Raw genomic sequence first — 15,651 nt, forward strand, 5'->3', positions numbered from 1 at the left:
GATAATATCGACAAGACTGCCCTCGTCCTCATCGTCAGACTCTGCCCAGTCGGAGTCCAAACCGGTCCGAATCCGAGCGATTTTGTCCGACAGATGTTGACTAAACTCCTCGGCACGACCTTGCAAGGGCTCCTCCCTCACCTCCTGATTAAGGAGGGAGCGGGTCACCCTAAACAGGGCGGCCGGGCGATTATCTGCGGACGCGATGAGGGCAGCAAAGTGATTAGACCTTGCCGTCCTCATCGCCGCGAGATAAGATCTCGTAAAAGACCTTAGTCGCAACCGGTCGGATTCAGATCGGCTGGATCTCCAACAGCTCTCTAGGCCCCATCTCCGACGCTTCATCTCCTGGAGCTCCATGGAAAACCATGTTTGTGTGTGAGGATCCATTCGCTCTGGGAATGTGTACATCAGTGTGTTAGCATCTCATTATAAAGGTTAACTCATTTGTGTGTGTGTGTGTAATTCATTTAATATATGGCAGGGGTCTTCAAACTTGGCAACTTTAAAACTTGTGGACTTCAACTCCCAGAATTCCTCAGCCAGCTGGCTGAGGAATTCTGGGAGTTGAAGTCCACAAGTCTTAAAGTTGCCAAGTTTGAAGAGCCCAGATATATGGCATCTACAGAGGTCATACAATCACTGATATACGACACTAATTATACACACATAATCACACATATAAAGTATATGCATACATAAAAAAGCAGTCCCTGCGGATTTTACTCATTGCCAACTCTAGGGGCCGCTGCTCATCTCTGTTTCAAGGCCATCGAGCCAGCGCTGTCGGAAGACATTTCCGTGGTCACGTGGCCACCATAAAGTCACAAAGCGCTGTTACTTTCACACCAAAGTGATACCTATTTATCTACTCGCATTTCCATGCTTTCGAACTGCTAGGTTGGCAGGAGCTGGGGCGAGGACACGAGCTCATCCCGTCGCATGGTACTTGGGTCTCAAACGTGAGCTGCCGGCTTTCCAGCTGACAAGCCCAGTGTCTTAACCACTGAGCCACCATGCCAGTGTGTGTGTGTGTGTGTTGCAAGCAGGACACTGAACATGCACAGAACCACTAGAAGCTAGTGTCCCCCACTAAACAACCACACCATTTCCTCAAACACTCTGAAGTTATGTCATCGTTTTTCGCTTTGCACGGCATTATGTAACCACTGTACAACTTGCAGGGATAATATATCTATTGAACAGCCTCCAGGTGCAATAAACCCAGATTGACCCAGTTGGGTAAGGAGGTTCTGCTACGCAAAGGCAACTGCATGCTAGCACAACCTCCCGACAGCAGTGACTTCTGAGCAAATGCCATAAAACTGAACGGTTGACTGGCCTTCGTTTAGCTGAATCCTCTGGGGAGGTCCAAGATATAATTAGCGCTAACCCGCCCTTTTCCACAAAGAATAACCGGACTGTTCTAATCTGTTCCACGTCGCTTTTCCTTAATGTAGTGGGGGAAAATGCACAACGGAGGGAAAAACCAAACCCTGGTTCTTTTTTTTCTCTTGTTCTTTTTAATTCTAAAGCCAAAAAATCGTAAAACCCAACTTTTAACATTAAAAAAAAACACCATCTGTTTTGTTGTTGCTGATGCTTCCTTAGTAAATCAGGGACGGCCACTGGGGTGTATGTGGGTGGGGATGTTTGAAAAAGAAAATGGTGACAACGGTGATGGTAACACTTATCTGAGGGACCGTCTCTGGCCGGTCACATCCACCCGACCCCCTAGAGTGGGGAGGGTAAGGAATGTTGCAGGACCCAGAATGGCCTTTTCCGTGGTGGCTCCCTCTCTGGAACATCATCCCTGCGGAAATCAGACTGGCCTCCACGCTAACACACTTCTCGAAGGCGCTGAAGACCTGGTTCTGCCAGCGGGCCGGGGGAACCCAGAGCAGCATGGAGCCCATCAAATGGGTAGTTTGAAAGGGTGTCGAGCAGTCACTAAACGAACCGTTGAAAGTCGAGGACTGCCTGTTATGTGGACTTCAACTCCCAGGGAATTGAAGTCCAGGCATCTTAAGAGTTGCCAAGGTTGGGAAGCATTGCTTTGTATCAAAGATTTAAAGGTGTGGGGTTATTATTTTATTCTTTTTCTTCTCATTATTTCTTATTCTCTTATATGGTGTTTTTATATCCATGTAAGCCACTTTGAGTCACCGTGGGCGAGTAGGCAGCCGTACAAATTTTGTAAATAAATAAAACACACACACACACACACACACACACACACACACACACACACACACACACCCCACTGATAAGATGACTGACAATTCATTTATGTTATCTTTAATATAAAGCAATGATTCCTAACCTTGGCAACTCAGGGATCGGTTCTCTCGCCTCTCCTGTTCAACATCTATATGAAGCCGCTGGGTGAGATCATTCGTGGTTTTGGAGTTGGGTATCACCAATATGCTGATGATACCCAGCTTTTTATTTCGACCCCAAACCACCCCAGTGATGCCCTCGACGTGATGTCCCGTTGCCTGGAGGCGGTCCGGGTCTGGATGGGGAGGAACAGGCTTCGACTCAACCCTGACAAGACTGAGTGGCTGTTCGTGCCGGCATCCCGGGAAATTCCGATTATTCCATCATTGGCCATGGGGGGTGAGCTATTACCCCCCGTAGATAGGGCCTGCAACTTGGGGGTCCTTCTAGACTCACAGCTCTCTTTGGAAGAGCATATTGGAGCTGTGACTAGGGGGGCCTTTGCCCAGGTTCGCCTGGTGCGCCAGTTGCGGCCCTATCTAGACCGGGATGCCTTGCGCACAGTCACTCATGCGCTCGTGACCTCTCGTCTAGACTACTGTAATGCTCTCTACATGGGGCTGCCCTTGAGGTCCACCCGGAGACTCCAACTTGTGCAGAATGCAGCTGCGCGAGTTGTCTTGGGAGCTTCCCGATACTCCCATGTTACACCTTTGCTCCGCGAGCTGCATTGGCTACCGGTTGCTCTCCGGGTGAGGTTCAAGGTGTTAGTTATGACTTACAAAGCCCTTCATGGCATGGGTCCAGATTACCTACGGCAACACCTGCGACCGGCGTCAACTTCCCTCCGTCCAGTGCGCTCCCACAGAGAGGGCCTCCTCAGGGTGCCGCCGATCAAAGAATGCCGATTGGTGACCCCCAGGGGGAGAGCGTTCTCTGTGGACGTGCCAGACCTCTGGAACCGCTTACCGGTTGAGCTCCGGACGGCCCCCGACCTTCGCTCCTTCCGGCGCGATCTCAAAACTTTCTTTTTCGAACAAGCTGGCCTGGTCTGACGGGATGGGGTTGGGTTTTTAAAACTAGTTTTAACTTTAATATGTATTGATTTTATGGGCATGATGTTTAATGGTTTTTTAATTTTTGTATTCGATTTTTATTGTGTATTGCCCTGTTCACCGCCCTGAGTCCTTCGGGAGAAGGGCGGTATAGAAATCAAATTATTAAATTATTAAATTAATTATTAAAGATGCCTGGACTACACTTCCCTGGGGGTTGAAGTCCACATAACAGGTAGTCCTCAGCTTACACTGCTTCATTTAGTGACCGTTCAAAGATACAACAGCGCTGAAAAAAGCGACTTATGAACCGTTTTTCAGAGTTACGACCTATGCAGTATCCTCGTGGCCGTGTGATCAAAATTCAGATGCTGGGCAAGTGGTTCATATTTTGTGACCATTGTGTTGTCTGTCCCAAGATTACGTGACCATCTTTTTTGTGACCTTCCGACAAGCAATTCTATGGGGAGGCCAGATTCACTTAACAACCGGGTTACGAACTTATCAACTGCACCAGGGGTCTTCAGACTTGTTCCTTTTATGACCTGTGGACTTCAACTCCCAGAATTCCTCAGCCAGGCACGCGGAATTCTGGGAGTTGAAGTCCACAAGTCATAAAAGGGCCAGGTTTGAAGACCCCTGAACTGCACTGATTTACTTAACGACAGAGGCAAGAAAGGTCGTAAAATGGGGTAAAACTCACTTAACAAATGTCTCACTTAACGACGGAAAATTTTGGGCTAAACTGTGGTCATAAGTCGAGGACTAGCTGTACTGAGGTTGAGAAACACTAATACAGTAGAGAATTAAATTGGTCCCTGATATAACAATGATCTTTGCAACGGCGAGCAGTACTAACGTTTTGCCGAGCACAGGCTCTGCTCATGCACGCCGCAAGCAGCAAAACCACAGTGAAGATGGATCTCTGCCAGGTTTAAAGATTTAGGCCATTCTGTTTGCAGACTTGACCCTCAAATAATCAAGAGGTGGACGGGTGTGTATTTTGAGGCAATACTTTATGCAACCACTGCAGCAAAGCTTACAGTCCATCAAGACACCCTGGAGTCTTCCTTTGAGGCCTGAACCGAACTCAAATTATTTTTATTTGTGCATTGACTTAAGCCAGGGCCTCTCCACCAGAGGGGAATGGAAGCGATGGCTTAAGGAGATATGCTAAACATCGTTAGGCTTTCAAAAATGTTCCTTTCTGGGTTTGGCTGCTGCTGGGAAACATTTCCGGCTTCCGCAGTTCAAGAGGGGAAGCCAAATCCCAGCACTGGCAGGACATCAGCTAGAGGAGCATCATGAGCCCCAAATGACTCGTGACGAAGGGCGTTCAACGTTCTCCGCATGAGTCCAAACACAGTGTAGCCCAGTGTGCTTGAGGGCATTGATTGCGCAATGCCGGGATGAATGTGTAGAGTTGTCAGAAAAATCTGCATATTCTATTAAAGTCTGCACCCAGGGGACCCGGTTGCCGCCATGAAAGACCCTGGCTGACACGCTGCCTCTGTAAAACAAGTCCAGATAATCTTCAACTTACGACCGGTCTCTTAGTGACGGAAGTTTTGATGGGTCTAACAAGGGGCTAGCGGGATTCAAAGTTTTGAAAGTCCCCCCACACCCCCGGTTACATGACTACCCACATTTACAATCATTTCCCGTGTCCTTGCAGCCATGTTTTAGGATGAAAACCAGGAGTTAGTTCCAGTTTTCAGGAAAACCAGCCCCGTAGCAAACCAGTGGGGCTGCCACAAGGAAGAGGCCGTCGAACTATTCTCCAAAGCACCAGAGGGAAGGACAAGAAACAACGGTTGGAAATTGATCAAAGACAGAAGCAACCTGGAACTAAGGAGAAACTTCCTGACAGTGAGGACAATCAACCAGTGGAACAGAAGTTGCCTCCAGAAATTGTTGGCGCTCCATCACTGGAGGTTTTTAGGAAAAGACTGGACAGTCACTTGTCTGAGATGGTATAGGTTCTCCTGCTTGAGCAGGGGCTGGACTAGAAGACCTCCAAGGTCCCTTCCAGCTCTATTCTATTCTATTCTATTCTATTCTATTCTATTCTATTCTATTCTATTCCATTCCATTCCATTCCATTCCATTCCATTCCATTCCATTCCATTCCATTCCATTCCATTCCATTCCATTCCATTCCATATTATCTATTCTATTAAAGCAACGGATGGAAACTAATCAAGGAGATAAGCAACCTAAAACTAAGGAGAAACTTCCTGACAGTTAGAACAATTAACCAGTGGAACGACCTGCCTCCAGAAGCGGTGAATGCTCCAACACTGGAAGTTTTTAAGAAGAGATTGGACAGCCATTTGTCTGAAATGATATAGGGTTTCCTGCCTGAGCAGGGGGGGTTGGACTAGAAGACCTCCAAGGTCCCTTCCAACTTTACTATTATGATTATTCTATTCTATTCTATTCTATTCTATTCTATTCTATTCTATTCTATTCTATTCTATTCTATTCTATTCTATTCTATTCTATTCTATTCTATTCTATTCTATTCTATTCTATTCTATTCCATTCTATTCCATTCCATTCCATTCCATTCCATTCCATTCCATTCCATTCCATTCCATATTTTCTATTCTGAGTCCTTCGGGAGAAGGGCAGTATATAAATCAAATAAATATAAATATAAATATAAATAAATATAAATATAAATATAAATATTCCATTCTACTCTATTCTATTCTCCACAGTATTGCTCACTTAATGACCATGTTTATTTAATGAACAATGTCAAAAAAGATCATAAAATCGGGACAGTCATGTGAATGGCCCGCTTTACGACCATCACAACTTAACCCCCCATCCTGGCCAGGCTCCATTATGGTTGTAACTGGAAGACCAGCTCTACTCAATTTGATTAGGTGTGAATCCTGAAAATTAAAGAGTGAATGCATCCTGGCCAATCACAAAAGCAGCAAACTGAAGAGATTAGAAGAGGTTGCAAGAGATTAAAAAGAACCACATGATGGATTTCTTGCCATGTCTCACCTGGATCTATATAATGCGATGGGGGAACTTTTCAAAAGAAGTCACAGCTGGAGGAAAAGGGAGAACCAATGTCGTATTCTAGGGTGGCAACCGATGCATTGTGTATAAAAGTGCCCCAAATACTGCCACTTCACTGGCCAGGAAAATAAGTACTTAAAAATGGATGAAAACCCATTGGGAAATACACTGCAACCGCCTTTATTTATTTTTATAGGCAATAATATGGTGAACCTTTGGAATAAAATCTGTTTCTCCCCAAAAAGTAATTCTGAAATTTTATACCAAGTTGTTCAAAGAACTGGCGTGTATATTCTTTTTGCGCAATTTGCACAACAACAGTTTGAAACATCTGGAACGAACTTTCTGGATGTAAAATTGATGTGTATGTGTGTGTGTGTGTATGTACCTACACACACATACACACATTAAGTACTGTACACAACAATTCCCTTTCTTCCCCCTTTAGAACAAGATGTGGGTTTTTTTGGAAGTAGAGCAGTTATGTCAAAACGTTGACACACCAGTTGGGAGTGAGATGCATGTTCCATTTGCATTCAGAGGAAAGAGACTGTCAATAGATGGTTCAAAACAATTTCTTTAAGAATGGTTACAGCTGTTTATTTTCCCCCTTGGGAACAACATGCTTTTCCCCTTATTTGGTAGCATTAAAGGAAGTGTGCAAGCACAGACTTTGTGAAAACAAAATCTACAGGTCCAGCTGTTTCGTAAACTAGATAGCCAGGCTTTAGTCAGAAAAGATTAATTATTCAAGCAGGATGGATTAGCAACAGGGAAGAGATAAAGAGTTCACAGTTGAAATTTCACATCAATATACCATCTCGATATTTTTTCTCTTTTTTTAAAAAAAAATGAAATTATACGGTTGCAGATGTATTATTCAGCCTGTGAAGAGTTGGTTGGTTTGGATTCTGCTGATCCCAGCCTGAGACTCAGCCTGACAAGATATAGAGCAGGCGGTCTTCCAAACCCTGGCCCTTTTATGACTTGTGGACTTCAACTCCCAGAATTCCTCAGCCAGCCACAGAATTCTGAGAGTTGAAGTCCACAAGTCATAAAAGGGCCGAGTTTGAAGACCCCTGATATAGAGTCACCCAAGCTCTAAGCATGCCCACGTTTTGAGGAAGCCACAAAACGTCAAAATAAGCCTCTTGACCAGGGGTCTTCAAACATGGCGACTTTAAGACTTGTGGACTTCAACTCCCAGAAGACCCTTGCTCTTGACTTACAGAAGGCATATAATAATAATAATAATAATAATAATAATAATAATAATAATAATAATAATAATAATAAGAAGAAGAAGAAGAAGAAGAAGAAGAAGAAGAAGAAGAAGAAGTAGTTGGAAGGGACCTTGGAGGTCATCTAGTCCAACCCCCTGCTCAGGCAGGAAACCCTATACCAAGGGTCTTCAAACTCGGCCCTTTTATGACTCATGGACTTCAACTCCCAGAATTCCTCAGACAATGTGCTTGGCTGAAGAATTCTGGGAGTTGAAGTCCATGAGTCATAAAAGGGCCGAGTTTGAAGACCCCTACCCTATACCATTTCAGGCAAGTATCTACACATACAGGTTCTTCCATCCTTTCAAGGTTGGTAAAATGAGGACCCACATTATTGGTGTCAATGTGCCGACGCGGTAACTGCTCAGAGTGTGTTGTAAAGCACTGTGGAGCGGTATATAAGTCTAAGTGCTACTGCTCCTCCTCCACATATGACCCTTTCTTTAACGACGGTTTGACGCTGTGCTAGGACGGACAAAAGTGCCTTCTGACCCATCCTTCCAAGTTGCCGACAGTCACACGATCAACAAAGACTGAGGTGATTTGACTCACTTCTAGTAGTAACCGGCCCTCTTTGAGGGAGATGGGATGGTTCAGAAATGTGAAAAATAAATAAATGGAACAAAAAGGAATATCTGAAGGGAATATTTAAAGGCAGTGCTGGTGGGGAAGTTAGCAAGCATTTAATGGAAAGAGGAATTCTTGTTTTCTTACTATTATCAGAAGTAAAAGAGTATAAGGAACGGTTGCTGGAATTGGGTGTGTTCTAGTTTAATGAAGAGAAGGACTAAGGGAGACATGATAGCAGCGTTCCAATATCTCAGGGGCTCCCCCAAAGAAGAGGCAGTCAAGCTTTTTCTCCAAAGCGCCTGAAGGCAGGACAAGAAGCAATGGATGGAAACTCATCAAGGAGAGAAGCAACCTAGAACTAAGGAGGAACTGTGTATTGTGTATTGTGTATTGCCCTGTTCACCGCCCTGAGTCCTTCGGGAGAAGGGCGGTATAGAAATCAAATTATTAAATTAAATTAAATTAAAACTTCCTGACAGTTAGAACAATTAACCGGTGGAACTACCTGCCTCCAGAAGCTGCGAATGCTCCAACACTGGAAGTTTTTAAGAAGAGACTGGGCAACCATTTGTCTGAAATGGTATAGGGTTTCCTGCCTGAGCAGGGGGTTGGACTAGAAGACCTCCAAAGTCCCTTCCAACTTTACTATTATGATTCTGAGTAGTCTGAGCCAGTTATCCTTTGGCAAACAGTGTACATATGCACTGAGAGGGAAAGAGCTTTGTGTAACTGCAACAAGGAAACAAAACAAGCAAAAAAAAAGTGTGTTACCAGAAACCGCTCCTCCTTTTCCAACCACCTCTGGTCTTCCTCCATTTCTTGCTGCTGTCGTATCAACCTCTCTTCCATGAGATGTGCTGGTAGGACATGTCCCATTCCGCGCAGATCCAAACTGCCGGAATCCTACAAAGCCAGGTGGGTGAACAGAAAAGAGAGACAAGATAAAAGGTTAACTTTCAGTGATATTAATTTGAATGCGATTTGTCATCAGAGTGCGGACCTTGCTTTTCTTTTGAAAGCCAGAGTATATACTTGCTCTCTGGGTTGTGGGAAAATAGTTCAGACAACAGTGCAGTACCAATGTCCTAATACGTTAGCTCTGGTTGTAAGACAGAACATAGACTACAGAATAAGAGTTGGAAGAGATCTTGGAGGTCTTCTAGTCCAGTGTTTTTCAACCACTGTTCCGCGGCACACTAGTGTGCCGCGAGATGTTGCCTGGTGTGCCGTGGGAAAGATTTTTTTAAAAAAGTCAAAAGCTCCTCCCCGCTTCCCCCCCCCCGAGTTGGGGCCGAGCGAGGGAAGGGGCAGAGGAGACGTCGGCAAAGCGAACCACGGCGGGAGACGGCGGAGGCCCCTTTGGAGCTGGCCGCTCGGTTTGCCTCCTCGTTAGGTAAGGCACCCTCAGGCCCCTTTAGAAACGGCTGGCGCCATAGTCGCCTGGATCCAGCTGCCTCCATTCCCGTTCCGCCGGGCCCGGGGTCCACTTTCTCCACGCCTGATGCCCGCGAGGGGCTTCCCGTCCATCATTCAAGGACACATTTCGGAAGAAGCGGCCTCGGAGACCTGCTTTCCCCCCCTCCCCCGGTCTATTTGGGAGAATGGCCGTCCGATTTTTCCGATATCTAAGATGCTGGAGGGGGAAATGATGAGTTTAAGGAGCAAGACCCTCTCCGCTCCGGGGTGGGGAAATTTGGGGTGGGGATTCCTTGCCTCGTCTATCATTAAGAGTTAGGGATTTGATTTTTTTCTCCATATTCGAAGGTCGTGGAAGGGGAGATAGTGGAAAAGAAAGGAAGGAAAATAATGTTCCGACTATGTAAAATCGAGATCGGTTTTGGAGTTTCTGCTTCTTGAAAGAGACCTCCTCTCTGGATGAGAGATGAAGGTCCTCCATGTTTAGATTTTGGTTTAAGATGCTGGCTGCATTTGCTTTCACAGTTGAAAAAGGCGGCTGTTTTTTTAAAAAAACAAACCCAAACCCAAAAGGGGTCTTCTCTAACATTTTTCATGCAGAAGGAAGTGCAGAATTGGGGATCCTGCTCTTGTTTGCAAGATTTGGAAGTATCATTTGATATTGGGAAATACTGATCTGAGGGATCTGGGACTGGGCTTTGGAATAACAATTCATTTCATTCATAATTAAGGTTTTCTCAAATCTTTGAACCAAAATTTAGTAGAGCAGACTGTTATCCGCTCCACTGCAATAATTACAAAACATACCATTTACCTCATGCAGGGTTGGAATCCCAGTCAAAGGAATTTGTAAAATCTAACAAAATGATCAGCTAGCTATATTCCAAGGGCTGCTGTCTGTGATTTTTAAACACTGTATTATTATTTTTCTGTGTCTGTGTTTCCAGAATGTGGAAGAAACTGGTGCATCTTTGTACCTTAGGCCTATAGTCAATATAGGCACAGAGTTAAATTTTTTAACATTTTCTAATGGTGGAGTGCCTCGTGATTTTTTTCATGAAACAAGTGTGCCTTTGCCCAAAAAAGGTTGAAAAACACTGTTCTAGTCCAACCCCCTGCTCAAACATGAGGCCCTCTATCACAGCAGAAAAAGGGATGTTCAACCTCATCTTAAAAACCTCCAGTGATGGGGCACCCTCAACTTCTGGAGGCAAAGCCGTTCCACTGATCATTAGGTTCTCCCTGGCAAAAAATTTCCCCTTAATTCTAGGTTGGATCGCCTTGATAAGTTTCCATCTATTATTTCTTCTCCTGCCCTCAGATGCTTTGGATAATAGGTCAAACCCCTCTTCTCTCTGACAGTTCCTCAAATATTTGAAAACTGTTATCATGAAACCCCCTAGACAAGGGGTCTTCAACCTTGGCAACTTTACGAGGTGTGGACTTCAACTCCCAGAATTCCTCAGCCAGCACGGCTCAGCTTGGAAACCTCTCCCTTTCCCCTCAGCATGGCTGGCTGAGGAATTCTGGGAGTTGAAGTCCACACGTTGTAAAGTTTATTTATTTATTTATTGATGGGATTTATATCCCGCCCTATCTCCCGAAGGACTCAGGGCGGCTAACAACAAAACATATAATAGTACAGAAATCAAGATAAAAATGAAATTAAAATCATCTGTTCAATAAATTAAAATTAAAAATAAATTAAAAATTCTAAATATAATTAATTAAAATGCCTGTCAGTCCAGGTCAGCCTGGTGGAACAGGAGTGTTTTGAGGCCGCGGCGAAAGGATTGGAGATTTTGGGCCGTCCGAAGCTCAGGGGGGAGCTGATTCCATAGGGCTGGCGCTCCCACAGAGAAGGCCCTCCCCTTGGGGGTCGCCAGCCGACATTGCCTAGCTGACGGTACCCAGAGGAGGCCTTCCCTGTGTGAGCGTACTGGACGATGGGAATTTGTTCCCGGCAGCAGATGGTCCTGCAAGTATCCCGGGCCTAAGCCAAGGTTGGAGGCCCCTGCCCTAGACCTTCTCTTAAATAGACCAGGGGTAGGCAACCTTGGCTCTTTTATGACTCCTGGACTTCAACTCCCAGAATTCCTAAGCCAGCATGGCTCAGTTTGGAAACCTCTCCCTTTACCCTCAGTATGGCTGGCTCAGGAATTCTGGGAGTTGAAGTCCACCAGTCATAAAGCGGCCTAGTCCAGAGTTAGGCAACCTTGGGTCTTTTATGACTGGTGGACTTCAACTCCCAGAATTCCTCAGCCATCATGGCTCAGCTCGGAAACCTCTCCCTCTCCCCTCAGTATGGGTGGCTGAGGAATTCTGGGAGTTGGAAGTCCACGAGTCATAAAAGAGCCAAGGTTGCCTACCCCTGCACTAGACATACCCAATTCATGCAACCGTTCTTCGTTTGTTTTAGCCTCCCGTCCCCTAATCATCTTTATTGCTCTCCTCTGCACTCTTTCTAGAGTCTCAATGTCCTTTTCGAATTGCGGCGACCAAAACTGGACGGCGTACTCCAAGTGTGGCCTAACCAGTGGAGTAGAAAGTGGTGCTAGCTTTCAGATTAAAACCGAACACCGCCACGGAACCAAAACTTGTCTAACCTAATTCAATACTCACTTCAATAGTTCTTCATGCAAGATTTTAAAACCAAGTCTGGGGAGGCCAAAAGGCATATCAGGCAGAAAATATGCTTTCCGAAGAGGCACCAGTCAAAAAGAGAGACTTTTAAGGTGACTTCACCTAACAGTAGACTTCTTTGTATTAGGAAAACCACAGATGACTCAAGTAGCAATTAAGTCAACGCTTGGCATTATGATCCCGTGTTCCCGGGACTGGCGTCCCTTGATATCTTGACAGCACAATTTCCAAAAACTGCCAGACAGCATGTTTCAATGCTGAGGGCTTTAGCCTTAATGTATCTCAAAGTCATGAAGTGGTGAAGTTTGCTCCACCCAAGACACACACACACACACACACACACACACACACACACACACACACACACACACTTATTTACTTTACTGAAATTTTTGTGCCAAACGACTCTTTTCTCAGCAAGGAAGAGTTCCCCTGTTAAACACGGATGATCAGCAAAGGTTTCAAATGCTTTCTGCTGATCGTCATTCCTATATGAAGCACGCACGTATCTAAAGTCAGGGGCCTTGAAACTTGGCCCTTTTCTGACTTGTGGACGTCAACTCCCAGAATTCCTCAGCCAGCATGGCTGGCTGAGGAATTCTGGGAGTTGACGTCCACAAGTCAGAAAAGGGCCAAGTTTCAACGCCCCTGATCTACGTATTCCAGAATGCCTGTTTTTTCTGATATGTGTTTACTACGTGCTGGGGCAAAATACGGAAAACAAGGAGCTATCTAGAGATGAAACAGGTGAAAAATATATAAGAAGCAAACTTTCTCTTTCTCCCTCACTCGCCTACGTGTGAGTGTGCGCATGCGCGCACACAAAGCTCCACGTGTCTGCGCGTTGCAGAAAAGACGACGCCAGAAAGGTATACGAAAACTGGATGCCAAGATGGATGCCCCTCTACTCACACTTGGAGAAACACCTGTCATATTTTTCTTTCAAATATTTCCCTTATTTTAGCTCTCTGCTAAAAATGGCATTCGAGGAAGCAACCAATAAAATACAGATTTTTTTATTTTATTTTTTTAAAAAAACCACCCTATCTGGTTTTCATTATGTTTTAAGATCTGGGTTAGGGGATAGCCAAATTTAAATGCAGAGTTGGGTTTCTTTCTACTTTGACACTTGCAAAAAAGCACAAGAAAAGAAGTTTCTTTCTGTCCCCGAGACGTACGTTCAAACCAGGGGTCTTCAAACTTGGCAACTTTTAAGACTTGTGGACTTCAACTCCCAGAATTCCTCAGCCAGCCCAGGCTGGCTGAGGAATTCTGGGAGTTGAAGTCCACAAGTCTTAAAGTTGCCAAGTTTGAAGACCCCTGGTTTAAATGCTAATCAGAGCCTGAATGAAGTTCTACCCTATGGGCCAACCACCAGAAATGGAAATAGACTGGTCTCCTTTGATGGCAGCCACAGTGGCAGGCAACTCGAAAGGACCTTAACAACCGCGCCAATCGGCTTGAGATAATATTGTTTGAAATGGCCTCACCCCAATTTCTGCAATGCTTTACGAAGCATAATCAACAGCCTGCAGTGCTTTACAAAGAATGGCCAACTTTATCCAGGAATGATCCAATAGCTGAAGAAATCATGATGCAAGAGTCACATGCTGATCCCAAGTCAATTAATATAGTGAGGCATTCCGGAACAGCTGAAGTTTCAAAATACATTGGAAACTATGCAGAGACAATCCAACAGCGAGGATAGTTCAGGGGTCTTCAAACTTGGCCCTTTTATGACTTGTGGACTTCAACTCCCAGAATTCCTCAGCCAGGCACGCTGGCTGAGGAATTCTGGGAGTTGAAGTCCACAAGTCATAAAAGGGCCAAGTTTGAAGACCCCTGGGATAGCTAAACAAAAGCCTCATCATTGCCTGTTACAGGGTGGAATCAAAGCTGCTGGTTACGCAATCAGCTATCCATCACCTGCCTTCATAATCCACGCAAAGGTCTAACACACTTGTGATAAATCTCACCTATCCAAGTGTTGTCTCCATACCTTCAGAGCAAGGATGGGCAACGATGGCCCCCTGGATGACCTGTGGACTTCAACTCCCAGAATTCCTCAGCCAGCCGTGAAGTCCACAGGTCGTCAAAGGGCCATAGTTACCCACCTCTGCCAACTTGTATGCTTACATCACTGCTACTGTAAAGCGTCTAGTGCAGGGGTCTTCAAACTTGGCAACTTTAAGACTTGTGGACTTCAACTCCCAGAATTCCTCAGCCAGCTCTGGCTGGCTGAGGAAATCTGGGAGTTGAAGTCCACAAGTCTTAAAGTTGCCAAGTTTGAAGACCCACTGTTCTAGTGAATTCTGGCCTGTGTTCAATCACGCTAATTCCAAATTTGCCATCAACAGGATTCCACCCATTTCACTGCCCCCAACTTCATTTTAGCTTCAACATTTTTTGGCTCTCTGCGGTGGATTGATCTGGTCTTTGAATGTCAAGTAGACACGTCCATCTTAAGTGCTAATACAAAGTCATTCAGATCATCAAACCTGTGGGAGTTGAGCAACTTCGTTGGTCTCACTGAATCTGCAAAAGATGTAAGCCACGCCAATTCTAGCTGAACTGTAAAAATTTCCTCCCATCTAGATTACAATCATCTACCTAACAGAAAGAAGAGAACTAAAGCTACACCCTGCCAAATAAGGCAATAAATATCAGTAATGACATACCCACACTTGCCATGGAAGTCATGAAATCTCAAGACTGTGTCAGACTTTCAAGTGGCTGAATCATGAGCCACAGGAATAATAGAATAATAGAGTTGGAAGGGATCTTGGTGTTCTGTACCAGCCTGCTACCGGCCCTGCAGAAAAGGCAGGGACAACCCCTTTACAAACGGCAAGAGGCTGGAATTACGCCTGCCAAATTTATAGCTACAAAAACAAACAAGACACAAACCAAGAAACAGGAGCTTTAAGAAACACGAACTATCCAAGCGGTTGCCTTCAGCAAACCAGCCCTCCCCACACATTCCCCTTATATAGAGTTCAGGGCGTGGCTTCTCTCTGCCTCCTTCCGAGAAGCCCCATTGCCTTCCCCTGTTTACTCCTAATTGACTGCCTCCTGCGTCGGGCGTCCTTGAACAGGGCCAGCTGTGGGTCATCTTCATCCACGCTGTCAGGCTCACACAGCTGGGTCTCCATGGTGACCAAGTGGGAGGGGCCTGGCTGAGGGCTCTCATCAGCAAGATCTTCAACCCCCTCAGCAAGGTCTTCAACACCCCCCTCCTCCTCTGAGTCGTCCGACCCAACTGCCGAACCCACAGGCTGACCCTGAATCACAACACTTGGAGGTCATTTAGTCCAACCCCCTGCTCAAGTAGAAGCTGTAATTTCTTGATGTAAAAACTTTGCAAAATACTTCAAGAAATTGCAGCTTCCTGCAATAACTCCAGCAAAGCTACAAAAAAACTGCGC

At 45.3% G+C, this 15,651-nt stretch overlaps 1 protein-coding gene across 8 annotated transcripts in view; it reads right to left on the reverse strand.

The window, feature by feature from the left end:
• The window catches only part of PTK2 (protein tyrosine kinase 2), a 265,648-nt gene that overhangs the window by 27,338 nt on the left and 222,659 nt on the right, over nucleotides 1-15,651 (reverse strand). For all 8 annotated transcript variants that reach the window (XM_081323023.1, XM_081323024.1, XM_081323022.1 and 5 more), the window contains one exon: nucleotides 8,939-9,070. In XM_081323023.1, the coding sequence (XP_081179149.1) occupies nucleotides 8,939-9,070 (132 nt within the window). The remainder of the gene's footprint in view (nucleotides 1-8,938; nucleotides 9,071-15,651) is intronic.

This window comes from Vipera berus (genome assembly GCF_964194415.1).
Source record: "Vipera berus genome assembly, chromosome: 3".
Taxonomy (NCBI): Eukaryota; Metazoa; Chordata; class Lepidosauria; order Squamata; family Viperidae; genus Vipera; species Vipera berus.